The sequence below is a fragment of the Phascolarctos cinereus genome, unplaced genomic scaffold, assembly GCF_003287225.1.
Source record: "Phascolarctos cinereus isolate Bilbo 61053 unplaced genomic scaffold, phaCin_HiC Scaffold_2;HRSCAF=192, whole genome shotgun sequence".
Taxonomy (NCBI): domain Eukaryota; kingdom Metazoa; phylum Chordata; class Mammalia; order Diprotodontia; family Phascolarctidae; genus Phascolarctos; species Phascolarctos cinereus.
This window is the reverse complement of record NW_027555625.1, coordinates 394,288,565-394,313,831: the sequence shown is the minus strand read 5'-3', so window position 1 is coordinate 394,313,831 and position 25,267 is coordinate 394,288,565. Positions and strand designations below refer to the sequence as shown.

The following is a 25,267-nucleotide window of genomic DNA, read 5'->3' as shown; positions in this document are numbered from 1 at the left end:
GAAGAAGTAGATAATGCTCTGAGTCAGGTTGTCTGGAAAGACCAGGGGGTAGAGGTTCTCCTAGTCAAGAGGGCTTTATTGAAGCAAAAGCAATGGGTTGGTCCTTAGAGATAAGACAGGGGCTTACTTTTATACCCAAGTTTGGGGCACTCAGATAGGGGTGGGGTTATGCGCCTATGTGGGCCGTTAACCCCAGGGAAGGATGTCGGGAAAGGGGAAGCAGGTATATAAGGGGAGGCAGGAGAGGGAGAAACAGGTACGCTGAGTATGTTACAAAACACTTCAGGGCTGCGTTCACAAAGCAGGGAGCTTAACTGGCAACATTCAAGGATACAGGCACAAAAAATAGGGGTTGGTCATGTATACAGAAAATAACAAGGTTTTCTTGTCCACAGATAGAGCCCCCTGTTACTAGGCAGAGTCAGATTGAGGCAAGGCTCTTATCGTTGCTGGGCAGAAGTCAGCCACATCAGTCTCTGTCGGTTATTCCAGACACTGCTGGTCTCCAAATGATTTTCTTTGAACATCCCATCAGTATTTTTTCCCTGATTGGTATTCTAGGGGTTTTCCCAATGGCACTTGGACAGCAATTACAGCTCTTACTATGAGTTGTCACTGTGGAGCTACGTAATAATTGTCCCAAGGTTCCAACTCCTAGATGAGAAGGGGGTAAATTGGAAGCTTACAGAACAGCAGAAGGGGGAGTGGAGGGGGAAGATGTTACTGTGGGAGGTGAGCCTCATGTTTGGTTATTGGGAGTCATGTTGTAGACAAGCTCCATGTGACCCAGCTTCCTGCTCTCTGACTGATTGATCACATATCCCTTGGGATCAAGCTGCAGCCCTCCACTGTGGGCCCTAATCCCCACATTGGTAAACACTGTCTTATAACAATGACATTGCAGGAGTAGTACAAATTTGCTAGGCACAATAATGTGCCCTTTAGGCCATATGGTACGACACAGTCCATGCTGATGGAGTACAATGTGGCTATGTAGCCAGATCCAGAACATGAGAAAACCACATTCTCTAATGAATCTTACAGAGCAGGGGTTCTTAACCTGGGGTCCACAGACCCCCAAAGATAGATTTCAACAGGTCTGTGACTTTGGATCAGAAAAAGTTACATGTTCATTTTCAGTAACCTTGAACTAAAATTTAGCGTTTCCTTCAATTATTTAAAAACATAATTCTGAGGAGTCCTTAGCCTTCAGTTGGCTGCCATAGAGTTCACATGAAGTGCCTATCATCAAAGAGATGTATGACCAGAATAGAAGATAAGCTAGTCATATGGCAAGAGCTAGGGATAACTGATGAGCCACTTATATCCTCCATTGGTAACCACACAATGGCAAGAGAGCTACAGAGAGATGAATGAATGAATGATTTGTTTATGGTTTGAAAAGTAGAAAGCAGGGATCAACCTCTGAAAACCCAGAAAATATCACCCAGGAAGAAACCCTGGAACACCTGAACTAGAAGAAAGATGGGGAACAGCAGTGCAGCAGCCCAGCAAATAGGTCTCCCAGTGCCTCAGCAAAAATAAGGGAAATAGCACTACAAAGGGCCCCAGGCAGATAAGCACCCTGCATCATTCATCTGAAAAGAGCTGAAGAAAGCAACCTAAAGTCTTCATAAAGCCCCAGCCCTGCTGATTCCAACCCAACACCAGGTAAGCTGTCAGAACCCCAGGAAAAGATCCTGAAGCCCAGTGGTAGAGAGGCAAACACCAACACCTAGACCTCCAAGTGCCTCAGTGAGGGTAGGGAACTGGTAAACCAGCTCAGAAAACCACCAGGTGCCTTGGCACTCTACCACAAAGGAATCTCCCAGTGCATTAGCAGAAACAAGGGAGGCAGCATTGCAAGGGGCCCCAGGCAGATAAACACCCTGCAGCACCCATCTAAAAGGAGCTGAAGAAAGCTAAAGGAAAGGAAAAGCAGGCAACCTAGAATTGCCTGAAAGTTCCAGCCTTGCTGATTCCAGCCCAACATGAGGTAAGCTGCCAGAAACCTACAGCCTCCAATTGCCAACATAAGAGGCCCCAGCACACAAAGCCAGTGACCAAGACCTAGGCTCCCAACACAAGAAGCTTGGGTCAGTGCCCTCTGTTCCCCAGCAGGAGAGCTCAATCTCTTTAAAGGCCAGGGAATAAAGAAACACCATGAGTAAAAAGAAACGTACCATAGATTCATATTATGAGAAGAGTGAAGATCAAGACAGAAATTCTGAAGAGGACAACATTGTCAACAAACCCACATCTGCAACATCAAAAGGGAATATGAACTGGTCTGAAGCCCAAAAAGCCTTCTTAGAAGAGCTCAAGAAGGATTTTAAAAGTCTAATGAGAAAGGTAGAAGAGTCCTTAAAAAATACAATTGGCCAATTGGAAAAAAAGTACACTGAAGAGAACAAGTCCCTAAAAAACACAATTGGCCAACTGAAAAAAGTACACTGAAGAAACAAACTAAAAAAAACAATCTGTTAAAAACTAGAATTGGACAAATGGAAACTAATGACTCTATGAGACAGCAAGAATCAGTCAAACAGAAACAAAAAAATGAAGAAATGGATGAAAACATAAAATACCTCATCAGTAAAACAACCGACCTGGAAAATTGATCCAGGAGAGACAATTGAAAAATCATTGGGGTACATGGAAATTATGATGAAAAAAAGAGCCTGGACAGTATCTTTCAGGAAATCAGAAAGGAAAACTGCCCTAAAGTCCTAGAACCGGAAGGTAAAATAACCATAGAAAGAATACACCAGTCACCACTTCAGAGATTCCAAATTGACAACACCAAGGAATAGAACAGCAAAATTCACAAAAACCAGATGAAAGAGAAGATGCTGCAAACAGCCAGAAAGAAACAATTTAAATATCCTGAAACCACAGTCAGGATTACACAGGACCTTGAAGCTTCTACATTAAAAGACCACAGGTCATGGAACATGATATTCCATAAGGCAAAGGAGCTTGGACTGCAGCCAAATCACTTCCATATGCTTTTGAGTTTAAAATTTTTCTCTCCCTTCCTTCCCAAGAGTGTGCACAATGTGATATACGCTATACATCTACATTCCTATTAAACATATTTTCACATTAGTGAAATGAGCATGATTCTTCAAGGGAGGAGATGGATATGCAACAAAATAGGGGACTTCCAAAGCTTCCTGATAAAAAGACCAAAGCTCAACAAAAAATTTGATCTTCAAGTACAAGATTCAAGAAAGACATAAAAACATAAATGGGACAGAAAGATACAAAATGTTGTTAATAAGGGCGGACTGTTTACATCCCTACAAGGGAAGATAACACTTGCAACTCTTGAAAACTGTATTGTTATAACACCATGTTAAAGGAGTATACGTAAAGGGGGTGGATATTAGTTGACTTTGATGTAATGATAAAAAAAAATCTAATCAAGTGGGTTAAATAGATCCAAGTAAGTGGATTAGTCTAATCTTAGAAAATGTACTGAGAGAGGAGTAGGCAGACAAGGGTAAATTACATTACAGGAAAAGATAGAAAATCCTATTACAGCAGAGGGAAAGAAGGGGTGGTGAGCATTGTTTGAACCTTACTCTCATCAGATTTGGCTTAAGAAGGGAATAACATAATCAGTTAGGTATGGAAATCTAACTTGCCCTAAGGGCAGTAGGTGGGAAAAGGGGAAAGCAAAGGGAGGGGGGATGGAAGGGAGGGAAGAAGCAGTGGGGGCAAAGGGGAAGAGGGGGAGGGGGATAATAGAAGGGAGGAGAGACTGAAGGAGGCAGTGGTCAAAAGCAAAGAACTGGTGAGGAGGGGAAGGGAGAGAAGAGAAAGAAAAGCATAAACGGGGGGAAAAGGATGGAGAAAAAGATACAGATAGTAATCATAACTGTGAAAGTTGAATCACTATCTTTTTTTTCTCTTCTGTTGAGTTTTGTTTCCTCTTTCTGATGGTTCTTCCTATTGGTTTTAATTTTTACTTACAACTTCACTAATGTGAAAATATATTTAATAGGAATGTAAATGTATAGCCTATATCACATTGTGTACCATCTTGGGGAGGGTGGTGGGGAGGAAGGGAGAGAAAAATTTTAAACTCAAAAGCATATGGAAGTGATTGTTGATAAATCAAAATAAATTGATAAATCAAAATGAGAAAAAAAAACTAGAAAGCAGGGTGGAGGAGGCACACGTGTGGTTGCAGGGAATTTGTGGAGAAGAGGTACAGGCCACATGTAGGATTTACAAGAGAAGCCACTCTATCAAACCTTAGGCAAATCACTTGACTTCAATGGGCCTCAGTTTCCTCATTTGTAAAGTAAGGGAGTTGAACAGGCCATCACCAGTTGTCCTGATCTATATCTTGCCACTGGACCCAGATGGCTCCAGAGGAAAAAATGAGCCTGGTGACCTTTTACAGCCTTCCCATGCTTAAATCCAATTCACTTTCAAGTCATGGCATCATCTTTCTGATGTCATGGTCCTCTTCAAGAAAGAAGAACAAACAACAAGGGAGCTAGACTAAAAGACTTCTAAAGTGTTTTCCAATTCTAGAGCTATGATTCTAATCATATGTTTCATAGGATGAGAGGGTGGCAATCTGAATCAATGGGTACAGTTAAGTTATGGAATAAGATGGTGTAAGACTAGAAAGGTAGATAAGAACCATGTTATGGACATCTTTGAATGCTTGGTTAAGAAGTTTGAGTTGTATTTGGTAGGCAATGGGGAAATAGAGCTTTGGAAGTTGTCTGTCTATAGCTAAAGACTGGAGCTCTGAAATAAGATTACCGAGAGAGAAAGTGTAGCCCAAGAAGAAATCCATGGGGAATACTCTGTGTGTGTGTGTGTGTGTGTGTGTGTGTGTGTGTGTGTGTGTGTGTGTATACACACATATATACCTATACACACATGTATGTATATATAAATACATATATACACACATGTTATACACACATATACCTATGTACATATGTACATACACACATACGTACATATATATCTCTGTGTGTGTGTGTGTGTATATATGTATGTATGTGACAGGAGAAGAAGAGAAGTCAATAAAGGAGACAGACAAGGAGAAGTAAGAATTATAAGAGAACCAAGAGAAGCAAGTGTCCCATAAACCACTGAAAGAGAGAGTAGCCCAAAGGAGAAGATGTCATCCAACAATATTTGATGTGGCAGAGCAGACAACAGGAGGAAAACTAAGACAAGGCCATTGGATCTGAAAATTAGGAGGTCGTTGTTGACCTGAGAGAGGCCCGTTCAGAAGAGTGATGGGGATAAAGGCCAGATTACAGAGGATGGAGGGCACAGTAAGAGCAGGACGGAAATAGAAGCAAACATTGTCATCTGTTCTTTTAAGAATTTTGGCAGCAAAAAGGAAGGGGTGAAATGAGGGTAGGACCTGGATGGGATAGATGTTTGGGGGACCGGTTTTTAGATTTGTTTTTCACATAGGAATGGTCTGATTGTTTCATTGTTTGCATGGTTCATACACTGGTTTTTGAAGTAGCTGTAAGTGTTCCATTCATGACCTGGAACGTGGGGTGGGCTGTCGGGTAAATGCTTCTATACAAATATAGCTGCAGCAGAACTAGCTTGGAGTCAACCCCAAGACTTATGGGCCTTTCTCAGGAGCACTGGTAAAGCCAGGTATTCTGTAGTGAAGAATCACTTAGGATTCTGAGGATAAAGGCAACATAGTACAGAGAAGGGGCTCTTAACGTTTCTGTGTCATGGACCCCTCTGTCAGTCTGGTGAAGATTTCAGACTTCTCAGAATAATGTTTTTTAAATGCATAAAATAGGATTACAAAGGAAACCAATTACATTGAAACATATAACATTGCCCCATCCGAGTTATTAGAACCCCTAAAATATACCATGAGCCTTGAGTTAAGAAGCCTTGGTACAGTGAAAAGAACACTGAGTTGAGGGTTTGTAGGCTAAGGTGGGAGAAACCAGTGGAAGAAGAAAGACTAAAGATGCCAGAGAGAGAATAAATAATCCATGGATCTAGGTCCTGGAGGACAGGTGAGAGATTGAGGTCAATCAAGGTCAGAGATGAAGGGGATAGCATTGGCAGGGAATGGGCTACCTCATCCCCAGAGAGTAAAAGAAAGGAAGAGTGGGTGGGTGGAGATATAACAAGGATTTGGCATTTGCTGGAATTCTTGCAGGTGGCTTCATTTTCCTTAATAAAATAGAGGGACTTCTGCTTCCAGAAGCCATGATGGTGGAATAAAAAGGTAGTGGCTTTCACTCTCACTTACCAACCTCTGAAAACCCAGAAAAAAAAAAACCTGGAACAGCTGAACTAGAAGAAAGACGGGGAATAGCAGTGCAGCAGCCCAGCAAATAGGTCTCCCAGTGCCTCAGCAAAAATAAGGGAAATAGCACTACAAAGGGCCCCAGGCAGATAAGCACCCTGCATCATTCATCTGAAAAGAGCTGAAGAAAGCAACCTAAAGTCTTCATAAAGCCCCAGCCCTGCTGATTCCAACCCAACACCAGGTAAGCTGTCAGAACCCCAGGAAAAGATCCTGAAGCCCAGGTGGTAGAGGAGGCAAACACCAACACCTAGACCTCCAAGTGCCTCAGTGAGGGCTAGGGAACTGGTCAAAACCAGCTCAGAAAACCACCAGGTGCCTTGGCACTCTACCACAAAGGAATCTCCCAGTGCATTAGCAGAAACAAGGGAGGCAGCATTACATGGGGTCCCAGGCAGATAAACACCCTGCAGCACCCATCTAAAAGGAGCTGAAGAAAGCTAAAGGAAGGGAAAAGCAGACAACCTAGAATTGCCTGAAAGTTCCAGCCTTGCTGATTCCAGCCCAACATGAGGTAAGCTGCCAGAAATCTACAGCCTCCAATTGCCTACATAAGAGGCCCCAGCACACAAAGTCAGTGACCAAGACCTAGGCTCCCAACACGAGAAGCTTGGGTCAGTGCCCTCTGTTCCCCAGCAGGAGAGTTCAATCTCTTTTAAGGCCAGGGAATAAAGAAACACACCATGAGTAAAAAGAAACGTACCATAGATTCATATTATGAGAAGAGTGAAGATCAAGGCAGAAATTCTGAAGAGGACAACATTGTCAACAAACCCACATCTGCAACATCAAAAGGGAATATGAACTGGTCTGAAGTCCAAAAAGCCTTCTTAGAAGAGCTCAAGAAGGATTTTAAAAGTCTAATGAGAAAGGTAGAAGAGTCCTTAAAAAATACAATTGGCCAATTGGAAAAAAAGTACACTGAAGAAAACAAGTCCCTAAAAAACACAATTGGCAAACTGGAAAAAAAGTACACTGAAGAAAACAAATCCCTTAAAAATACAATTGGCCAATTGAAGAAGGAAGCACAAACTAACAGAAGAAAACAATCTGTTAAAAACTAGAATTGGACAAATGGAAACTAATGACTCTATGAGAGAGCAAGAATCAGTCAAACAGAAACAAAAAAATGAAAAATAGATGAAAACATAAAATACCTCATCAGTAAAACAACCGACCTGGAAAATGATCCAGGAGAGACAATTTAAAAATCATTGGACTACCTGAAAATCATGATGAAAAAAGAGCCTGGAGTATCTTTCAGGAAATCAAAGGAAAACTGCCCTAAAGTCCTAGAACCAGAAGGTAAAATAACCATAGAAAGAATACACCGTCACCACCTGAAAGAGATCCCAAATTGACAACACCAAGGATATAATAGCAAAATTCCAAAATTACCAGATGAAAGAGAAGGTGCTGCAAGCAGCCAGAAAGAAACAATTTAAATATCGTGGAACCACAGTCAGGATTACACAGGACCTTGCAGCTTCCACATAAAAGACCGCAGAGCATGGAACATGATATTCCATAAGGCAAAGAAGCTTGGAATGCAGCCAAGGATCAACTGCCCTGAAAAAATGAGCATGATTTTTCAAGGGAGGAGATATTCATGAAATAGGGGACTTCCAAACCTTCCTGATAAAAAGACCAGAGCTCAACAAAAAATTTGATCTTCAAGTACAAGATTCAAGAAAGACATAAAAACGTAAATGGGACAGAAAGATACAAAATGTTTTTAATAAAGGTGGACTGTTTACATCCCTACAAGGGAAGATGACACTTGCAACTCTTGAGAACTGTGTTGTTATTACACCATGTTAAAGGAGTATACATAAATGAGGTGTATACTAGTTGACTTTAATGCAGATAAAAAAAAAATCTAATCAAGTGGGTTAAGTGGATCCAAGCAAGTGGATTAGTCTAATTTTAGAAAATGTACTGAGAAAGGAGAGGTAGACAAAGTAAATTACGTTACAGGAAAAGACACAAAATCCTATTACAGCAGAGGAAAGGGGGGGTGGGCATTGTTTGAACCTTACTCTCATCAGATTTGGCTCAAGAAGGGAATAACATAATCAGTTAGGTGTAGAAATCTGACTTGCCCTATAGGCAGTAGGAGGGAAAAGGGGAAAGAAAAGGGAGTGGGGGATGGAAGGGAGGGAAGAAGCAGTAAGGAAAGGGAGAAAAGGGAAAGGGAGGGAGGGACTGAGGGAGGCTGTGGTCAAAAGCAAAACACTAGTGAGTAATTTTTACTTACAACTTCACTAATGTGAAAATATGTTTAATAGGAATGCAAATGTATAGCCTATATCAGATTGTGCACAGTCTTGGGGAGGGTGATGGGGAGGAAGGGGGAGAAAAATTTTAAACTCAAAAGCATATGGAAGTGATTGTTGATAAATCAAAATAAATTAATAAAGTGAAAAATTAAAAAATTAAAATAAAATAAATAAAATAAAATAGAAAGTGAGGTAGTCTCCAAAAAAGAGGCAAGGAAGAGAATTAATCAGGGGAGGATGGAAGGGGCTTCAGGAAAGTGGAAAAGATTTTATACACTCCCTATGAGAAATATATTAGGGAGTGATTAAGAGATAAATTAAACAATTCTTTTGCAACAGTGAGGACTTATAATGACTTGTAAGACTCACAGACCCAGAATCTTGTTGAAAAAAGAATATATAATATTCTGTTTTTGAACTGCCTGTCCTTGTATTTTTTCCTCCTCTCACCAAACCTTTTTCATACTTAAGATTATCAGCTCTTTCAAAGTGAATAAATAAACAAGCACAGAGAGAGAGAGAGAGAGAGAGAGAGAGAGAGAGAGAGAGAGAAGAGACAAAAACAGAGAGAGTATGTATGTATGTACACATATGCTTTTCCTAATCTCCACCAGGCTAGTCTGTGAACCAGCCAAATTTTGACAGATTTTTCCACTCACAGACTGGTGTTCAAAGTTGAGAATTCCACCTGCTCTTTATTTGTTGCTCAGGGCATCTGTGGGTGGCTCAGGGTGGAAGAGTCTTATACCAACATGGACAGCTGTGGAACATACAGATCCAGGAACTGCCAGGGACCTCATTCCTGGGCTGTGACTTTTCCATTGGGTGTAGAGGAGGAAGAGAGAAAAGGAAAAAGAAGTTCCAGAAACTACAATAAGTAATAACTTAGTGAAGGCTGAGAAATCCCCAGAAGAGACTTCTGTCTCTAAATGGCAGTGGGGAGGGAGAAAAGGGCAGAGAGGAGCCATAGGACTAGCAGAAGGAGAAATTATTGAAATCCCCCCACCTCAATTTGTGATTCCTATAAAATAGGGATGGCTAGAGCACTGGACTTAATAAAATCAGAAGGATGTGAGTTCAAATCCTGTCTCACCTACTTACTAACTGTGCGATCCTGAACAAGTCACTTAACCTCTCCCAGACTCGGCTTTCATATCTATAACATGGCAGTAATATCTATCTCACAGGGTTGTTTGAAGATCCAGTAATATAATACATGTAAAGCACTTTGCAAATCTTAAAGCACCATATACATGTTAGCCATTAGCTGCTGCTCCTAAAGTCAGTCTTCTGTCTTTCCCCAACACAGCCCTCCCTCATCCCCAGTCTAAAATTCTATTTAAAGGCTAGTAGATGATAGGCTACCCCTTAGGGTCTCCTTAAGAACACAAGTCCAGGATTCCTGTGGCCCTGGAGACCATAAACAGGGTTGCCAGGACAGATCGGGTTTGTGAATTCCCATTTGGTGAGAAATAGTTGCAGAAGGAAAAGGAAGAAATAAACATCCATTTTAAGAAGTGTTCAGGACAGGAAAGAAAATGCCTGAAATTCAGAATTATAAGTCAAAAAAGAAGAAGAACTGTAATTAACCCAGCAAGTTAGCCTAGATGTGTCAATGTCTCAGGGGAAAAAAAATGAAATAAAATGAGAGATGATGCCTGTGAAAATAATTGGTGCCCAATTACTGCAACTTCAAGCCCAAGGCAACCTGAAATGTAATTAGTGATGATAGGTAGGTGAATGGATAAGTTCACTGTTAATGTTTGATGTCACATCAAAGAATAAAATCAGAGTAACATGAAGCTTGGAGGCACCTCAAGGGGTCATATAGTACAGTACCCTGCTTTAGACAAACCACTCCCTAACCCCAACCCCAAAAACCCAAATCAGTGATAATCCCCATTCCACAAATTCCAGTCTCTCTGTTTTACTGCTTAGTTTCCCTGACAAGACACTTTTTCTTTACAACTAAATGAGCCCCTTCTTTCAGGAAGAGCCTTCCTGTCTTGGAAGCACAGGTCATAGGATTGCATTTATGAAGTTGGGTTTCGGTTTCCGGGTGAGCTACAGGCTTGCATGTGATCAGTGACGTTCTCCAAGCTCCTACCACGAGCAGATCTCTGCCTCAGTCTCTCTGGGGAGACAGGCGTGAGAAAAATAAGGTCTGCCTGGTGCTTACCATCAGAGCACTTACTCTGTAGTAAGGGAGACAGATTACACAGAAAAGACAACCTGGCAGAACTAGCGCGGGCTCTGGGGTCAGAGGACCTAAATTCAAATCCTGCTTCTGATGCTAACTGTAATGCAGAACATTATTTGACCATTTAGGTAGTAGGGCCCTTTAGGCCATGGAAAGCAGAAGTTGCTGCTTAACCTTGCCCCAGACCTCTTTCCTCCTAAATCTAAACAATAGTGAAATGTACTCTTGCATAGCTTAGCACAGCCCATAATTCCAGCGCAAATGGATAAGAAAGCTTGCAATATAATTGCTTTAGATAATTACGTTTATACCAGAGACCCGGACACCTGGTCTGGTTTGTGTGATCCCTGACCTGTAATGATGGGGTCCTCGGGTGCTTGTGCTTGTACCTGTGCCCCAAATGTCTCCCTAGTCTCAGAAACACTGTCTCTGACGACCACTCCCCAGCCCTCAGATCATGTCTCTGGAAGCCTCCCAATTCCTTAGTTGTGAGAGCTCTTTTGTTGCAGAGCATTCTCTCATCAAGACAGAGGGAGAGGGGTGTCCTTGACCAGCCCAAGAACTCCTCCTCCTGCCAGACTTCAAAGATCTATCCCCCTCCCTGTCCGGTATACTCCCTGTACTTTCCCATCCATAGCCCCCCAAGACACCTGCATCTTTGGATTACCTCATCAGTGTTCCTGGCATTTCTTTCCCATGCTCTTTTCCATATAAACCCTAGCTCAACCCCTGATCGGGGCTGATTGATTTGGATGTGCATACCCCTCGCAGCTGCACGCTAATAAATCCACATTTTAAATTATGTCTGGGTCTTGCTCTCTGATTTCTCAGTACAACACTAGCTACCTGTGAGACCTCGGACGATCCAATAATCCAATGAACATTTATTAAGCACCCACTGTGTGCCGGGCACTGTGCTAAGTGCTGTGGGTACAATTAATGAAAAGAAAGACAGTCCCTGTTACAAATCTAATGGGGGGACGCAACACACAAAAGGAAGTAAGAAAGGTTGTGGGAAACCAGGAGGGAGCCAGTTCAGGGTCATCTTGCTCAGAGGAGTTGAAACCAGGTAGAGCAATAGATGCAGAGGGAGGCGAGACAGAAAAGCCCAGTTTCTGCCCCTCTGTAAAGGAAGGCATTGGAGTAACTCCTCCCTCCAGGCCTCCAGTCAAAGGGAAGGAAGACTGAGAGAGGTGGTGTCAATCAAGGTTTGAGTTAGCAGCATGGCGACCCTAAGAACAAAGCCACATAGGAAAAAATACTGAAGAACTTGGTAAAACTGAGCACAAACATGCTGAGTTATCAGTTTTTTGTGTGTAAAACAGGTACTGTCCAGGTCACCATGCAAGACATCAGTCTTTTCTCTGTGTGATAGAGTGACATCTCCTGTACATGTTCTGGTGCCTTAAGTGATCCACATGAGTACCAGATACCCTATAAATGGCAGTTATAGTATGTCATATTCTAAGTATTGGAGGCTTCATTAAGCCTTTTTTTTTTGTCTTGAGATTTTATTTTTATTACATTCACAGTATTAAGATAAGTTCAAAATAACATTGAAATCAAGATACTGTATCATTCTATTTTTAAAAATACAGGGAAAAGTGGTTTACCAGTGTGAAGAATTTCACAAACAGGGCTAGATCTCAAAGCTAGGGCAAGAATGAAAGAGACAAAGACAGAGACAGAAAGGAAGGAGGAGGAGGAGAGGGAGACTGCATCACATAAAATAGGTTGGGAGTACTTAGAGAGAAGCACCTCAGGCAACATGGGAGTCGCATGTGAAGTCGGACTGCCAGCTTTCTACAACATCAATCCCTAGAGGGCAGGAACTATGTCCCATTGCTGGTTCATGTAGGCCCTACCATGCTGTGAGCCTATAGTTAAAATTAAACGATAACTATAGCTTAGTCTCATCTGCTCTGTGCCCACTCCCCTGTAGCTAACTACAATTCTTTCTGCCTGAGGCAGATAATTATCTTTTTGACACAAAGGCACTGCCTTTATTTGGTTTGTATTTTCTACACATTCTTAGTAGAAAACTGTTTTATTTCATTTCTTAGAAATCTCCCACATCTGATTTTTGGGAAGTTCAAATACAATGAAGATAAATGGAACTTGGGAACATGGGATTCTTGCCCATGAAGAATAACCCCATTGACATTTTGAATCTGTCTTCTCCTTAGTTTACAGGCAGGACCAGCCCTAGGCAAAATCATAAAGCAGTCAGGGTTTGCCTTCAGAAACCGCCTCCTGTGTACCCTGTCCTTCTCTTCCTCCTCTCCCTCCCACTGATGGACCCATTTGGGTCAGCTCTGCACACATCCTTAACTCCAAGATCCCATCCAAATTTCCCTTTTTTTGTATCTGACACAGTGCTCTGTGCAAACTCGTTCATTGGTGATGGCAGCTTGTACTAGTCTACCCTTCACAAACAGCATTTCATTTTAACAGGGGGCCTGTGAAAACCCACAGCCTTGACCAAATCACTGACTCAGATGGTTTGAGGGAGGATATCATCCTCATTTTACAGAAAGGCAACACACACTGAGAGGTGAAGTCATTCACTATATAGCCATCACACACTGCATTTATTAATCTCAAAACAAGGACTAGAAGCCAGGCCTCCTAATTCATGATCCACTTGTCTTTCCATGGGACCAAACTGTTGCTTTTGCCTTGTTAAAGATCAAGACAATATCTGAATCTCCTGAGGGCCTTCTGATTTAATCCCTGCATTGTATTCATCTTTCAGCCTTAACCTACCAGTCAAGATGGCGTTGTCAGCGGATTCCTCTTGGTATCGCAGGCAAGGGCAAGTTAAGGACCGCTACTCCCAGTCTCCTTCAGAATCCACCCCACTGCTGTCTGTGGCTAAAGAAAGACACAGCTACAATCTGAATCAACAACGGGTCATTTTTCCTAACAACAAGATATTTCACCAAGACTGGGCAAAAGTTTCCAAGTTTTACTCTGGCAACAGGATTCATACCACCAAATATACCCTGTTCAACTTCGTACCCCGAAACCTCTTCGAGCAGTTTCACAGGTACATAGATATTGGTAGTAAGTAGTATGAGATCAGGGGATCGGAGCCCTAGAGTTGGAAGGGACTACAGGGGTCACCTAGGATAGAACCTTCATTTTACAGATGACAGAACTGAGATCCAGAGATGTGACTTGATCAAGGTCATACAGGTACTTCTCATTAGTCAAAAAAAAATGTCAATGTGTTTCAAATAGAGATTAACGGATCTTCTGAAGGTTTACTAGGGTGAAGAATATTACAAACATGGTTAGATCTCAAAGTTAGGGCAGGAACAACCTAAGAGGTTGACCTTTATTTTTTTAAGAATCACGGTTGACAGAGAGACAGTTTATGACAAAGGTGAATTAAGAGGGACTTTAGTTAGACACAAGAAGGAATTCTGTGATGATAAGAGGCAATATAATACTGGGACAGATGGAATTTCTTTTATGTGTCCTTAAAGTTTAATAAATTCTGCTCAGTTTTAGAAGAGTTTAAAGGACAGATTTGATGAGATTAGGAATCAGGGGTTGTGAATATTAGTCTCATTTCTGCTACTAACCAACTATGTAACTTCAAGCTGGTCATAGAATTGTAGAATCCTAGAACTGAAAGAGATCCTAAATGATAATCAAGTCCAATCTGATATTTTGCAGCCCAGTACCAAAGGCCCTCATATGACATCCCCAACAAGTGGTCTTCTGTCACCGTCTTTTTTTTTTCTTGATATATATTTTATAGGTTTATTATGTGTTGCTCATTAGTGTTTTATTTCTTTAATTTTAGCTTTTGACATTCGCTTTTTTAAGATTTTGAATTCTAAATTTTCCCCTTCTTTCCCCTTCCTCCTCCCCAAGACAGCATGCAATCTGATATAGGCTATATGTATATATACATTCCTATTAAACATATTTTCACATTAGTCATGCTGTGAAAGAATCAGAACAAAAGGGAAAACCATGAGAAAAAAAAATGAAAATAGCATGCTTTGATCTGCATTCAGACTCCATAGTTCTTCCTCTGGATGTGGATATTTTCCATCATGAGTCTTTTGGAATTGTCTTAGATCATTGTATTGCTCAGAAGAGCTAAGTCTAACAAAGTCATTCATCGTACAATGTTGCCATTACTGATGTGGTACTTGGGTGCTTGTGTTCGGGTGCTTGTACTTGGACCCCAATTTCTCCCTGGCCTCAGAAACACTGTCCCTGACAGTTTCTCCCCAGCCCAAGGACCCTGTGCTTAGCAATTACATGTGAGTGGGCCCCAGCAAGACCCTTATCTCTCTCCCTGGTGCAGCTCCAAACAGCACCTGAAGGATTTATTAGTTTAAACTGGCTTTGCGCTGGGTCATAAAGACATTCTTACCCACTATTATACTATCCTACCGCCCTGCCACATTATCTCCATCCTGGGCTCCTCATTAACTGTATTCTAGACTTAAGACATATGTATACTCCCTACATCTATCTTGTCAAACAAGACATTGATTGGTGGCAGATGGGACAACTCTCAGTTACCCCTGAACTCTAGTTAACTTAGTGACATAGCAGGCCTAAAATTACATTTCCATGTGCCCCCCCCCAACTTTTCCCAGTGAACTCTGGGTAAAACGCCTATTCAGTAGGTACAGGAAGTACATGTTCTTTTAAGAACTGACCACTCCTTAACCACTCCCTAATCCCACCCTGAATCCCCTAGTTAGCATATTTGGCACATGTTTTATTGTATTTTATCCTATATAAACTTTAACTGTACCTCTCTAAGTTTGCAGGATCCTTTAAGAATCCTTGCCCGATGAAAAGCATAACAATAAACTTTGCCACCTTGGCTTAAAGAATGCTGGAGTCTGTGAATTCATTCCAGACGACCCATCCTGTAGTTCAGTCTTTGAGGGGTCTCAACCTCTCAGCCCGCAACAATGACTGTATACAGTGTTTTCCTGGTTCTGCTCATTTCACTCAGCATCAGTTCATGCGGGTCATTCCAGGTTTTTCTGAAGTCTGCTTGCTCACCATTTCTTATGGAACGATATTATTCCATTACATTCATATACTACAACTTGTTTAGTCATTCCCCAATTGATGGGATCCCCTCAGTTTCCAATTCTTTGCCACCACAAAAAGAGCTGCCATAAACATTTTTGTGCATGTGGGTCCTTTCCCCTTTTTTATGATCTCTTTGGGATACAGACCTAGTAGTGCTATTCATGGATCAAAGGGTATGCACAGTTTTATATCCCTTTGGGCAAAGCTCCAAATTGTTCTCCAGAATGGTTGGATCAGTTCACAACTCCACTAACAATGCATGAGTGTTCCAATTTTCCTACATCTCCAACATTTATCATTTTTCTGTTTTGTCATGTTACCCAATCCGATAGGCCTGATGTGGTACCTCAGAGTCATTTTGATTTGTATTTCTCTAATCAATAGTGATTTATAGCATTTTTTCAAATGACTATAGACAGCTTTAATTTCTTCATTCAAAAACTAGCTGTTCATATCCTTTGACCATTTATCAACTAAGAATGTCTCTGTCATCATCTTGAGTGCCTGCAGTGACAGGAAGTCATTATTTTACAAGCTAGCCCATTCAATTATTGGATATCTACATACTGGCAAAGTCTTGCATATATTACACTGAGATTTGCTTCTCTGTAACCCTCTTTCATAGTTCTGCCCTCCAGAGGATCACAGAATGTTTCTGATCTCTGTTCCACTGACCAATCCTTCAGGTATTAGAAAATAGTTATCAAATCTTCTCCTGGCTAAGTGTCCCAGGAAACTTCAACCTTTAATGGCAAGATTTTCCAGATACCTCTGGATATCATTCTCTCTCCCATCAGCCCATTCTAGCTTGCCCATGTCACTCTTTCAGTGATACCCCAAAGAAGACACAACATTCCAGACATGATGTGACTAATATAAAATGTGATAGGGACTATTATATCTCTTCAATTAAATATTGTAAATTCTGCCAATGCCTTAGCTCTTTGGAGCAACCACATTACATTTTTGACTCCTGTTAATGTTGTGGTCAACTAAACATTTTGGATCAGCCAAAACCCACTGCCTCTTTAACAAGAACAGCTGTTAAGACATATTTCATCCAGTCTGTATTTAACCCCTTTAAGCTTCCATTTTCTTATCTGAGAAATGTGCAATAAAATGCCTGCCACGTCTACCCGACAAGATTTGTTAAAATTGAATAACATATGAAAGCCTTTTGGACAATATAATACAATTTGCAAACGCTGAGTACTACTCTAAACCAGGAATAACCGGGAGTCTATGAACTTGGTTTTTAAAAAATATTTGGATGACTTAAATATTTCAATATAATTAGTTTCCGCCGTAATGGTACATGTTTTATTTTAAGCATGTAAGACTATTAATCCGAGAAGATATTTGCAGGTTTTACCAAACTGCCAAAACCGTGACACAAAAATAGGTAAGAACATCTGCTCTACAGGTCCCCTTTATCCCTAAAATTCTCCAGTTCTAACTGTATTAGTGGATAGAGCGCCGGGCTTAGAACTAGAAGATCTGAGTTTGAATCCTGCCCACCAACCTTACTAGCTAAATGATCATGGAAAAGCTACTTAACTTCAAAGATTCCATTTCCTCATCTGTAAAATGGATATAATATTAGCTGATGTTTAGATAGTGTATTATGGTTTGCTGAGAGCTTTACAAATATTATCTCATTTTAACCTCACAACAACCCTGGGAGGTAGGTATCGTTATTACTATCTCCTTTTTACTGATGAGAAAAGTGAGGCAGAGAGAAGGTCACACAGCTATCACCTGATTTGAATTGGCTCGATTTGAACTCAGATCTTCCTGAAAACTCCAGTAGCATTGTACCACCTTGCTGCCTCTCTAGAATAATTCTTTTACAACCACCCCTGCAGGGTTCTGAGGAAAAGACTCTGAAGACATTCAAGCACTTTGCAAATGATTGATTAAAATTATTATTATAAGAATATAATATTTGCTTGTACAAAGTCAAGAATATGAAAGAAAACCAGAAAATGGAATTTGTTCACTAGGTACTTTCTGTTTCATTGGGGTTTTTTTTATTTTAATTTTTTTTTGTCTTCCAACTATGATTTGGATTCTAGCACCTCTTTGCCTCTTGCAGGTGGGCTAATCTCTATTTCCTCTTCCTGGTGATTCTGAACTGGATGCCACCTATAGAGGTCTTCCACAGAGAAATCACCATGCTACCTTTGACTATAGTGCTGCTGATTATCATGGTGAAAGACGGCGTGGAAGACTATGAGAAATATCGATTTGACCAAGAGATCAACTCCTCCAACATTCAGATATATGAAAAGTAAGAAAAATAATATCTGTTTATTTTGTCATTTTTCAAAACAGGTCTGTGTGGCCCTGTCTGTTTGTTCAAGCAAGAAACTGGCCTCCCTTTTGTGTTGCAACTTTCCTCTTTTTTTCACAGCAATTATTTATTGGAGCCAATTCGAAAACATATAAAACAATAAAGTCATTCAACAAAGTGCCATAAGATGTTATCAGATCAAATCAACGCGATAATGATAATAACAATAATAACTTACATTTGCACAATAGTTTAAAGTTCACAAAGAGTTTTCCCTACAACAATTCCATGACAAAGACAGAAAAGGGTAATTGCTGCTCATTTCAGTTCACCTTCCAACATTTTGGGGATGTTCCTTTTAAAGGTTTTGAATGTTTTGTCTTTTCCTTCCATCTATATCTCTATCCTCCACCCCATCCCCAGTACAATATATAACAGCTCATTTGTCTAGAAGGCAGAAGTTTTCCACTGGGTATAAGAGGAGAAATTGAGAAAGTAATAGAACCATTCAAGAGTCATACAGCCTCATAGCTCCTCAGCTTTGTACCCCACCTCTGCCATGATGAAGAAAAATATTAGTTTTCCTAGCAACCAAAGATATAGATGATGTCAACCCAACTACAACTTTTTCTTTGTGCTCTGACTTTTAAGGTAAATTAATCATGGATAAATGGCAGACATCAAACATCTTGGACAGACTCAACAAAAGTCTTTTTCAATGAACTACAAGCAGTATCTCAGCACTGCTATTTAGTGTGGTTTTTTCTCCTTTTTTTTGAATTTTTTATTAATTTATTTATTTTAGTTTTCAACATTCACTTCCTCAAGATTTTCAGTTCCAAATTTCCTCCCCATCTTGTCCCTGCCCCACCCCCAAGATGGCAGGTATTCTGAATACCTCTTCCCCTAATCTGCCTTCCCTTCTATCTCCCCCCCTGTTCTCTTATTCCCTTCCCCTTCTATTTTCCTGTATGGCAGGATAGATTTCTATATCTCATTTCCTGTATATCTTATTTCCCACTTGCATGTGAAAACAATTTTTTAACATTTGTTTTTAAAACTTTGGGTTCCAAATTTTCTCCTTTCCTCCCTCTCCACCCACTCTCATTGAGAAAGCAAGCAACTCAATACAGGTTATACATGTGTAGTCATGCAAAACATTTCCATAGTAGTGATGTTGTGGGAAATAAGCTATATTTCCCTTCATCCTATTCCCTCCCATTTATTCTATTCTCTCTTTTGACCCTGTCCCTCCTCAAAAGTGTTTGCTTCTGATTACCCCTTTCCCCAATCTGTCCTCCCTTTTATCATCCCCCACTCTCTTATCTTCTTCCCCCCTATTTTCCAGTAGGGTAATATAGATTTCCATACTCAATTGAGTGTGTATGTTATTCCTTCCTTAAGCCAAATCCAATGAGAATAAGATTCACTCGTTCCCTCTCCTTTCCCCCATTACCCCTTCACTGTAAAAGCCTTTTCTTGTCTGTTTTATGTGAGATAATTTACTCCATTCTACCTCTCCCTTTCTCCTTCTCCCAGTATAATCCTCTCTCATCCTTTAATTTTATTCTCTAGATATCACCCTACATCTTCAACTCACCCTGTGCCCTCTATTTATCTATCTATCTATCTGTCTATCTACCTATCTATCTATCTATCTATCTATCTATCTATCTATCTATACATACACACACAAAATTTTTTCCCTCCAACTATCCTAATATTGACAAAGGTCTCATGAGTTACAAATATCTTTCCATGTAGGAATATAAACAGTTCAACCTTAATAAGTCCCTTAAGATTTCTCTTTCCTGTTTACCTCTTCATGCTTCTCTTGAGTCTTGCATTTGAAAGTCAAATTTTCTATTCAGCTCTGGTCTTCTCATCAAGAATTCTTGAGGGGCAGCTAGGTGGCGCAGTGGATAGAGCACCAGTGCTGAAGTCAGGAGGACCTGAGTTCAAATCCGATCTCAGACAAAACACTTGACACTTAGTAGCTGTGTGACCCTAGGCAAGTCACTTAACCTCAATTGCCAAAAAAAAAAAAAAGAATACTTGAAAGTCCTCTATTTCACTGAATATCAATTTTTCTTCCTGAAAGATTATACTCAGTTTTTCTGAGTAGGTGATTCTTGGTTGTAATCCTATCTCCTTTGACCTCCAGAACATTATATACCAAGCCCTCTGATCCCTTAATGTAGAAGATGCTATATCTTATGTTATCCTGATTGTGTTTTCACAATACTTGAATTGTTTCTTTCTGGCTGCTTGCAATATTTTCTCCTTGACCTGGGAACTCTGGAATTTGGTTACGATATTCCTAGAAGTTTTCCCTTGGGGGAATATCTTTCAGGAGGTGATTCATAGATTCTTTCCATTTCTAATTTACCCTCTGGTTCTAAAATATCAGGACAGTTTTTCTTGAGAATTTCTTTAAAGATGATGGCTAGGCTCTTTTTCAGATCACGGCTTTCAGGTAGTCCAATAATTTTTAAATTCTCTCTCCTGGATCTATTTTCCAGGTCAGTTGTTTTTCTAATGAGATATTTCACAATATTTTCTATTTGTTCATTCTTTTGGTTTTGTTATACAATGTCTTGATTTCTCATAAAGTCACTAGCTTCCATTTGCTCCATTCTAATTTTTAAGGAAGTATTTTCTTCAGTGAGCTTTTGGACTTCCTTTTCCATTTAGCCAATTCTTCTTTTTAAGGCATTCTTCTCCTTGTTGGCTTTTTGGACCTCTTTTGCCATTTGGGTTAGGCTATTTTTTAAGGTTATATTTTCTTCAGTATTTTTTTGGGTCTCCTTTAGCAAGCTGTTGACTTGTTTTTCATGATTTTTTTACATCACTCTCATTTCTCTTCCCAGTTTTTCCTCTACTTCTCTTACTTGCTTCTCAAAATCCTTTTTGAGCTCTTTATGGCCTAGGACTGATTCATATGTTTCTTGGAGGCTTTGGATGTAGGAGCTTTGGCTTTGTTGTCTTCTTCTGGTTTTATGTTTTGGTCTTCTTTGTCACCAAAGAAAGATTCTATGGTCTGACTTTTTTGTGCAGTTTGCTCATGTTCCCACCTAATTACTTGAGTTTTAATCTCTTTGTTAAAGCAGGGGTCTGCTTCTAGTGTGGAGCATGTACTATCCCAAGCTTCAGGTATTTTGTGCAGCTGTTTTCAGAGATACTTCTGTGCACCTGTAAATTTTCAGTTTATCCAAGGTGGTATGATAAGAGGCAAGTTGTTTCTTCCTTTCCTGGCCTGTGCTCTGGTGTTTCAGTGATCACAAGCACTCTTTTCTGCCTTGGAACTGTAAGGAGGATTCCGTCTGCACTGCCACCACAAGCTTCACTACACCAGCTCTCCTCCTCACCCCAGGACTGCCAGCCAGAACTGCGACTCAGATCCAAGCACATGCAAAGCAAAAGAATCCTGACTCAGCACTGGCAAAGAGATCCCTGAAATTCCCCTCTGATCAGCCACTTGATTCCCTTTCAGACCATGGGCTGAGAGCTCCTAAAGCAGCCACCACCCTGGGGCTATGCTGGGGCTGGGGCTGGGGCTGGGACTGAAATTCTCTCTCACTGTGGTCACAGACCTTTCCTACTGATCTTCTAAGCTGTCTTTGGTATTTGTGGGTTGAGAAGTCTGGAAACTGCCACAGCTGTTCATGATTCAGTTTCCTAAGGCCTGCTCGAGGTTTTTCTGAGGCCTGGTCTTTGCCTGTGTGGCTAATGCTGAACTGTGCTCTTCTCCCAGCCTGGCACAATAAACCTTTCTAATCAACCATCCAGGTTCTCTGGAAATATGTTTCACTCTGTCTTTTTGTGGATCCTGGTGCTCTAGAATTTGTTTAGAGCCATTTTTTAAAGATATTTGGAAGGGTTTGGAAGACAGCTCAAGCAAGTCACTGCTTTTACTCCACCATCTTGGCTCTGCCCCCTCTGCTGTAACTTTCTTATGTACAACTCATCCATAAAAATAGAAAAACTCATTTGTACAGCTCTTTTCTTTGAAGCAACTGAGAGAAGTAGATAATGCAAGGATCCCTTTTTAATACATGGTAAAATTGAGATTCAGTCAATTAAATGACGTGCACATAGTGTTTGAGGCAGGATTTAAGATGGGACCTGAGCCAATGTTCTTTCCATACACCATATTGACTTTCTCCATGCTGGTGCAAGGACATTTAATAGCAATGTAGGACTCAATGAGCAAGCACTAGACATGGGGTTACAGTATCCTTATTTATTATCAAATATCATAAGATTAAAAACCAACATGGTGTAATGACTAGGGGTTCATCCTTAGTATCAGGAAAACTTGGGTTTAGGGTCCACCTCTGATCCATACTGCCTATGTGACCCTGGGGGGGGGGGGTGGAATCATTTAACCTATCAGTGCCCCAGGTAACTCTCTAATCCTCTAAGCTGAAAAAAAAAAGGTACTAATCACCATTGGTAGTTTTCTCCCTGGGGGTTCTGTATATCAAGAAAATCCCTGTCCCATCTTTTGAAGATTGGAAGCAAGGGAAGGAACAATAATTATAGTACCCATTTATAATGTCCATTAGGGTTTACTACACACTTTCCTTATGACAAACCTATAAGGTAAGTAGTATAATGATACCCATTTTTATACATGAGGAACCTTAGGCCCAGAAAGATTTTGTAAATTTCCCAAAGTCACATAGCTGGTAAGTTGGAAAGATATGAAATTTGAATCCAGGACCTCTAACCTCAAATCTAGTGCACTTTGCACTATTCACTGCCTCTCATATTTATATAGCACTTTGAAGTTTACAAAGTATATGTGGTACAAATAATACAAGTATTATTATCCCATTGTGCAGATAAGGAAATCAAGGCACTTAAAGGTTAAGTGATTTTTCCATAGTCACACAGCTAATAAGTGGCATAAATGAAGAAGTTAGCAGAAAATGACTGAAAATAAATGTTGAAAAATTTAAAAGAGCAATGCATGATACCAGTGAAGAGATATGAGAACATGCCCCTGCTCCTCTCCTTTGAAGTGTTTGGGCCATCGGTGTGGGATATAATTTTTTTATTGATTGATTAATTTTTCTCATTGTTTTTCTCTCCTTCCTCTTCTTTTTTTTTTCTTTTAAATATTATTTGCTGTATGGGATGGCTGTCTGGGAGGGAGAAAGACAAGGGGAGGAATACAGGGGGAAATTAGGTGGTATAAAAACAAAAGATACCAATAAAAATTTACTTCAAAATAATTTTTAAAATGAAGAAGTTGGGCTACATGATCTCTAAGAATCCTTCCAGCTCTAACATTCTGTGCCTAGTCCACTGTGATCTCATATAATTTATCCAGTGATGTGAGATGCCTGGCAAATATTTTTAGGGATTTTTAGGACACTCACTGACATCTACAATGTGAGGTATGCCATGCCTACGATGGGACGAATTAAGATGATTGTCCCAGGATCAATGCTGCTCGAGTGACTGAGGCTGAGCAGTAACTCAGAGAGGCAGCCAGTAGAAGAGGAAAGAAATTACTCTGCTGTTTGGTCCTTTATAAAAGACTTTAGACATATAGATAGACAGACAGACAGATAGATATGCATACATATACATGCATACATACACATGCATGCACATACTTATATGTGTTTGAATATATATGTGTGTGTGTGTGTGTGTGTGTGTGTGTGTGTATGTATGTATGTATGTATGTATATAATCAGTCCATAATATCCACCAAACAGCATGGAAGTAAATAGTTGCTGTCTCACCCACCTTCCTTTTGTAACTTTCCTCTTTAAATAATTTGCATGATGTCCATTTGTAACTCTGTTTTACCTGGATATAAATTAAGGTGAAAGAGGAAAGAGAGAGAGAAAGGTGTACACAAAATGACTTTTGCTTTGTCCTCAAATCCTGACAACCTGACAATAATTATATATGTGTGGATGTAGATACAGCTGTAGATATGGATGTGTGTGTATATATACATGTGTGTGTATATATATATATATATATATATGTATATATATATACTTATGTGTATATATAACATATATCCTTAGAACCATCAGAAATGCCTCAAACTCCAAAATATCCAAGAGTGAGTGAGTGAGCGAGTGAGGAACTTTGGAAAAGATCTTCCAAGTGATGTATAAAAATCGTGTTATACCCCTATTTTCCCAGGAAAATACAGTGGGGAAGCAAAAGCCACCTGCTTGGGCATCTGTTCCCCAGATCACTGGGCCATAAGAGGCAGAATTCATTGTGTATTAGCATTGAGGGATGGGGCATTCAGGTTCACCCAAGAGTCTGATGCCAAAGAGATGCTGAGTTGTTTTTTTTTAAAATCATACATTTCACAACCCAGAAATAATTGATTGGAAAATTGTCAAGAATTAGCCATATTTATCATGTCTTGATAATTATGTAATGATAAGAGAATAGGATAACTGATATGCACAAACAATCCAAAAACTACAGGGACAGCCAAACTTGAAGCCCATTCAGTCAAATGTGAATGAATTTATGAGATCCTTTTCTAAAAGCAAATCATAAGATCATAGGATTTAGATCTGGAAGGAAATTTTAGTTCTCTGAGGGGAAGAGTAGGTAGGAGTGAAGAAAGAGTAGAGAATTAGCTGTGTCACTAACTATTTATAGGACTCTCTATGAAATCAAATGACCTGTCTTAAACCCCACAACCTCTTCTGTAAAATGAAAGGTTCGGCTAGATGGTTTTTATGGTCCCTTTTAATCCTAAATCTTGTGCAATGAATATTTATTAAGTGTCTACTATGTACCAGGTACTGCCTTACGTGCTAGGGGTTTGAATATAAAAGCAAGACTGTTCTAGCCCTCAAGGGACTTACTTTCTGTTGGGGCACACAACACATATGGAGGTGTTCAGGTTTTAAGACCTACCAAAGGTGTTCTGTAAAGAAACTTTTTCCTGTTTCATCACTTTGCCACAAACGAGTCCCGGATCCGTGCATTGCGCTCACTCTCTGATTAGTGGCCCCAGTGCATACTGGCCTCCAGCATTTCACTCTGGACTACCTTCAACATAAGCTCCTCGCGATTAGTGATTAGTTAACACAGTG

At 40.3% G+C, this 25,267-nt stretch overlaps 1 protein-coding gene across 2 annotated transcripts in view; it reads left to right on the top strand.

Moving 5' to 3' along the window:
• The window catches only part of ATP10B (ATPase phospholipid transporting 10B (putative)), a 362,023-nt gene that overhangs the window by 185,106 nt on the left and 151,650 nt on the right, over positions 1 to 25,267 (top strand). For both annotated transcript variants that reach the window (XM_020992355.2, XM_078150541.1), the window contains exons 4-5: positions 13,563 to 13,856; positions 17,979 to 18,173. In XM_020992355.2, the coding sequence (XP_020848014.1) occupies positions 13,582 to 13,856; positions 17,979 to 18,173 (470 nt within the window). In that variant the 5' untranslated portion in view covers positions 13,563 to 13,581. The remainder of the gene's footprint in view (positions 1 to 13,562; positions 13,857 to 17,978; positions 18,174 to 25,267) is intronic.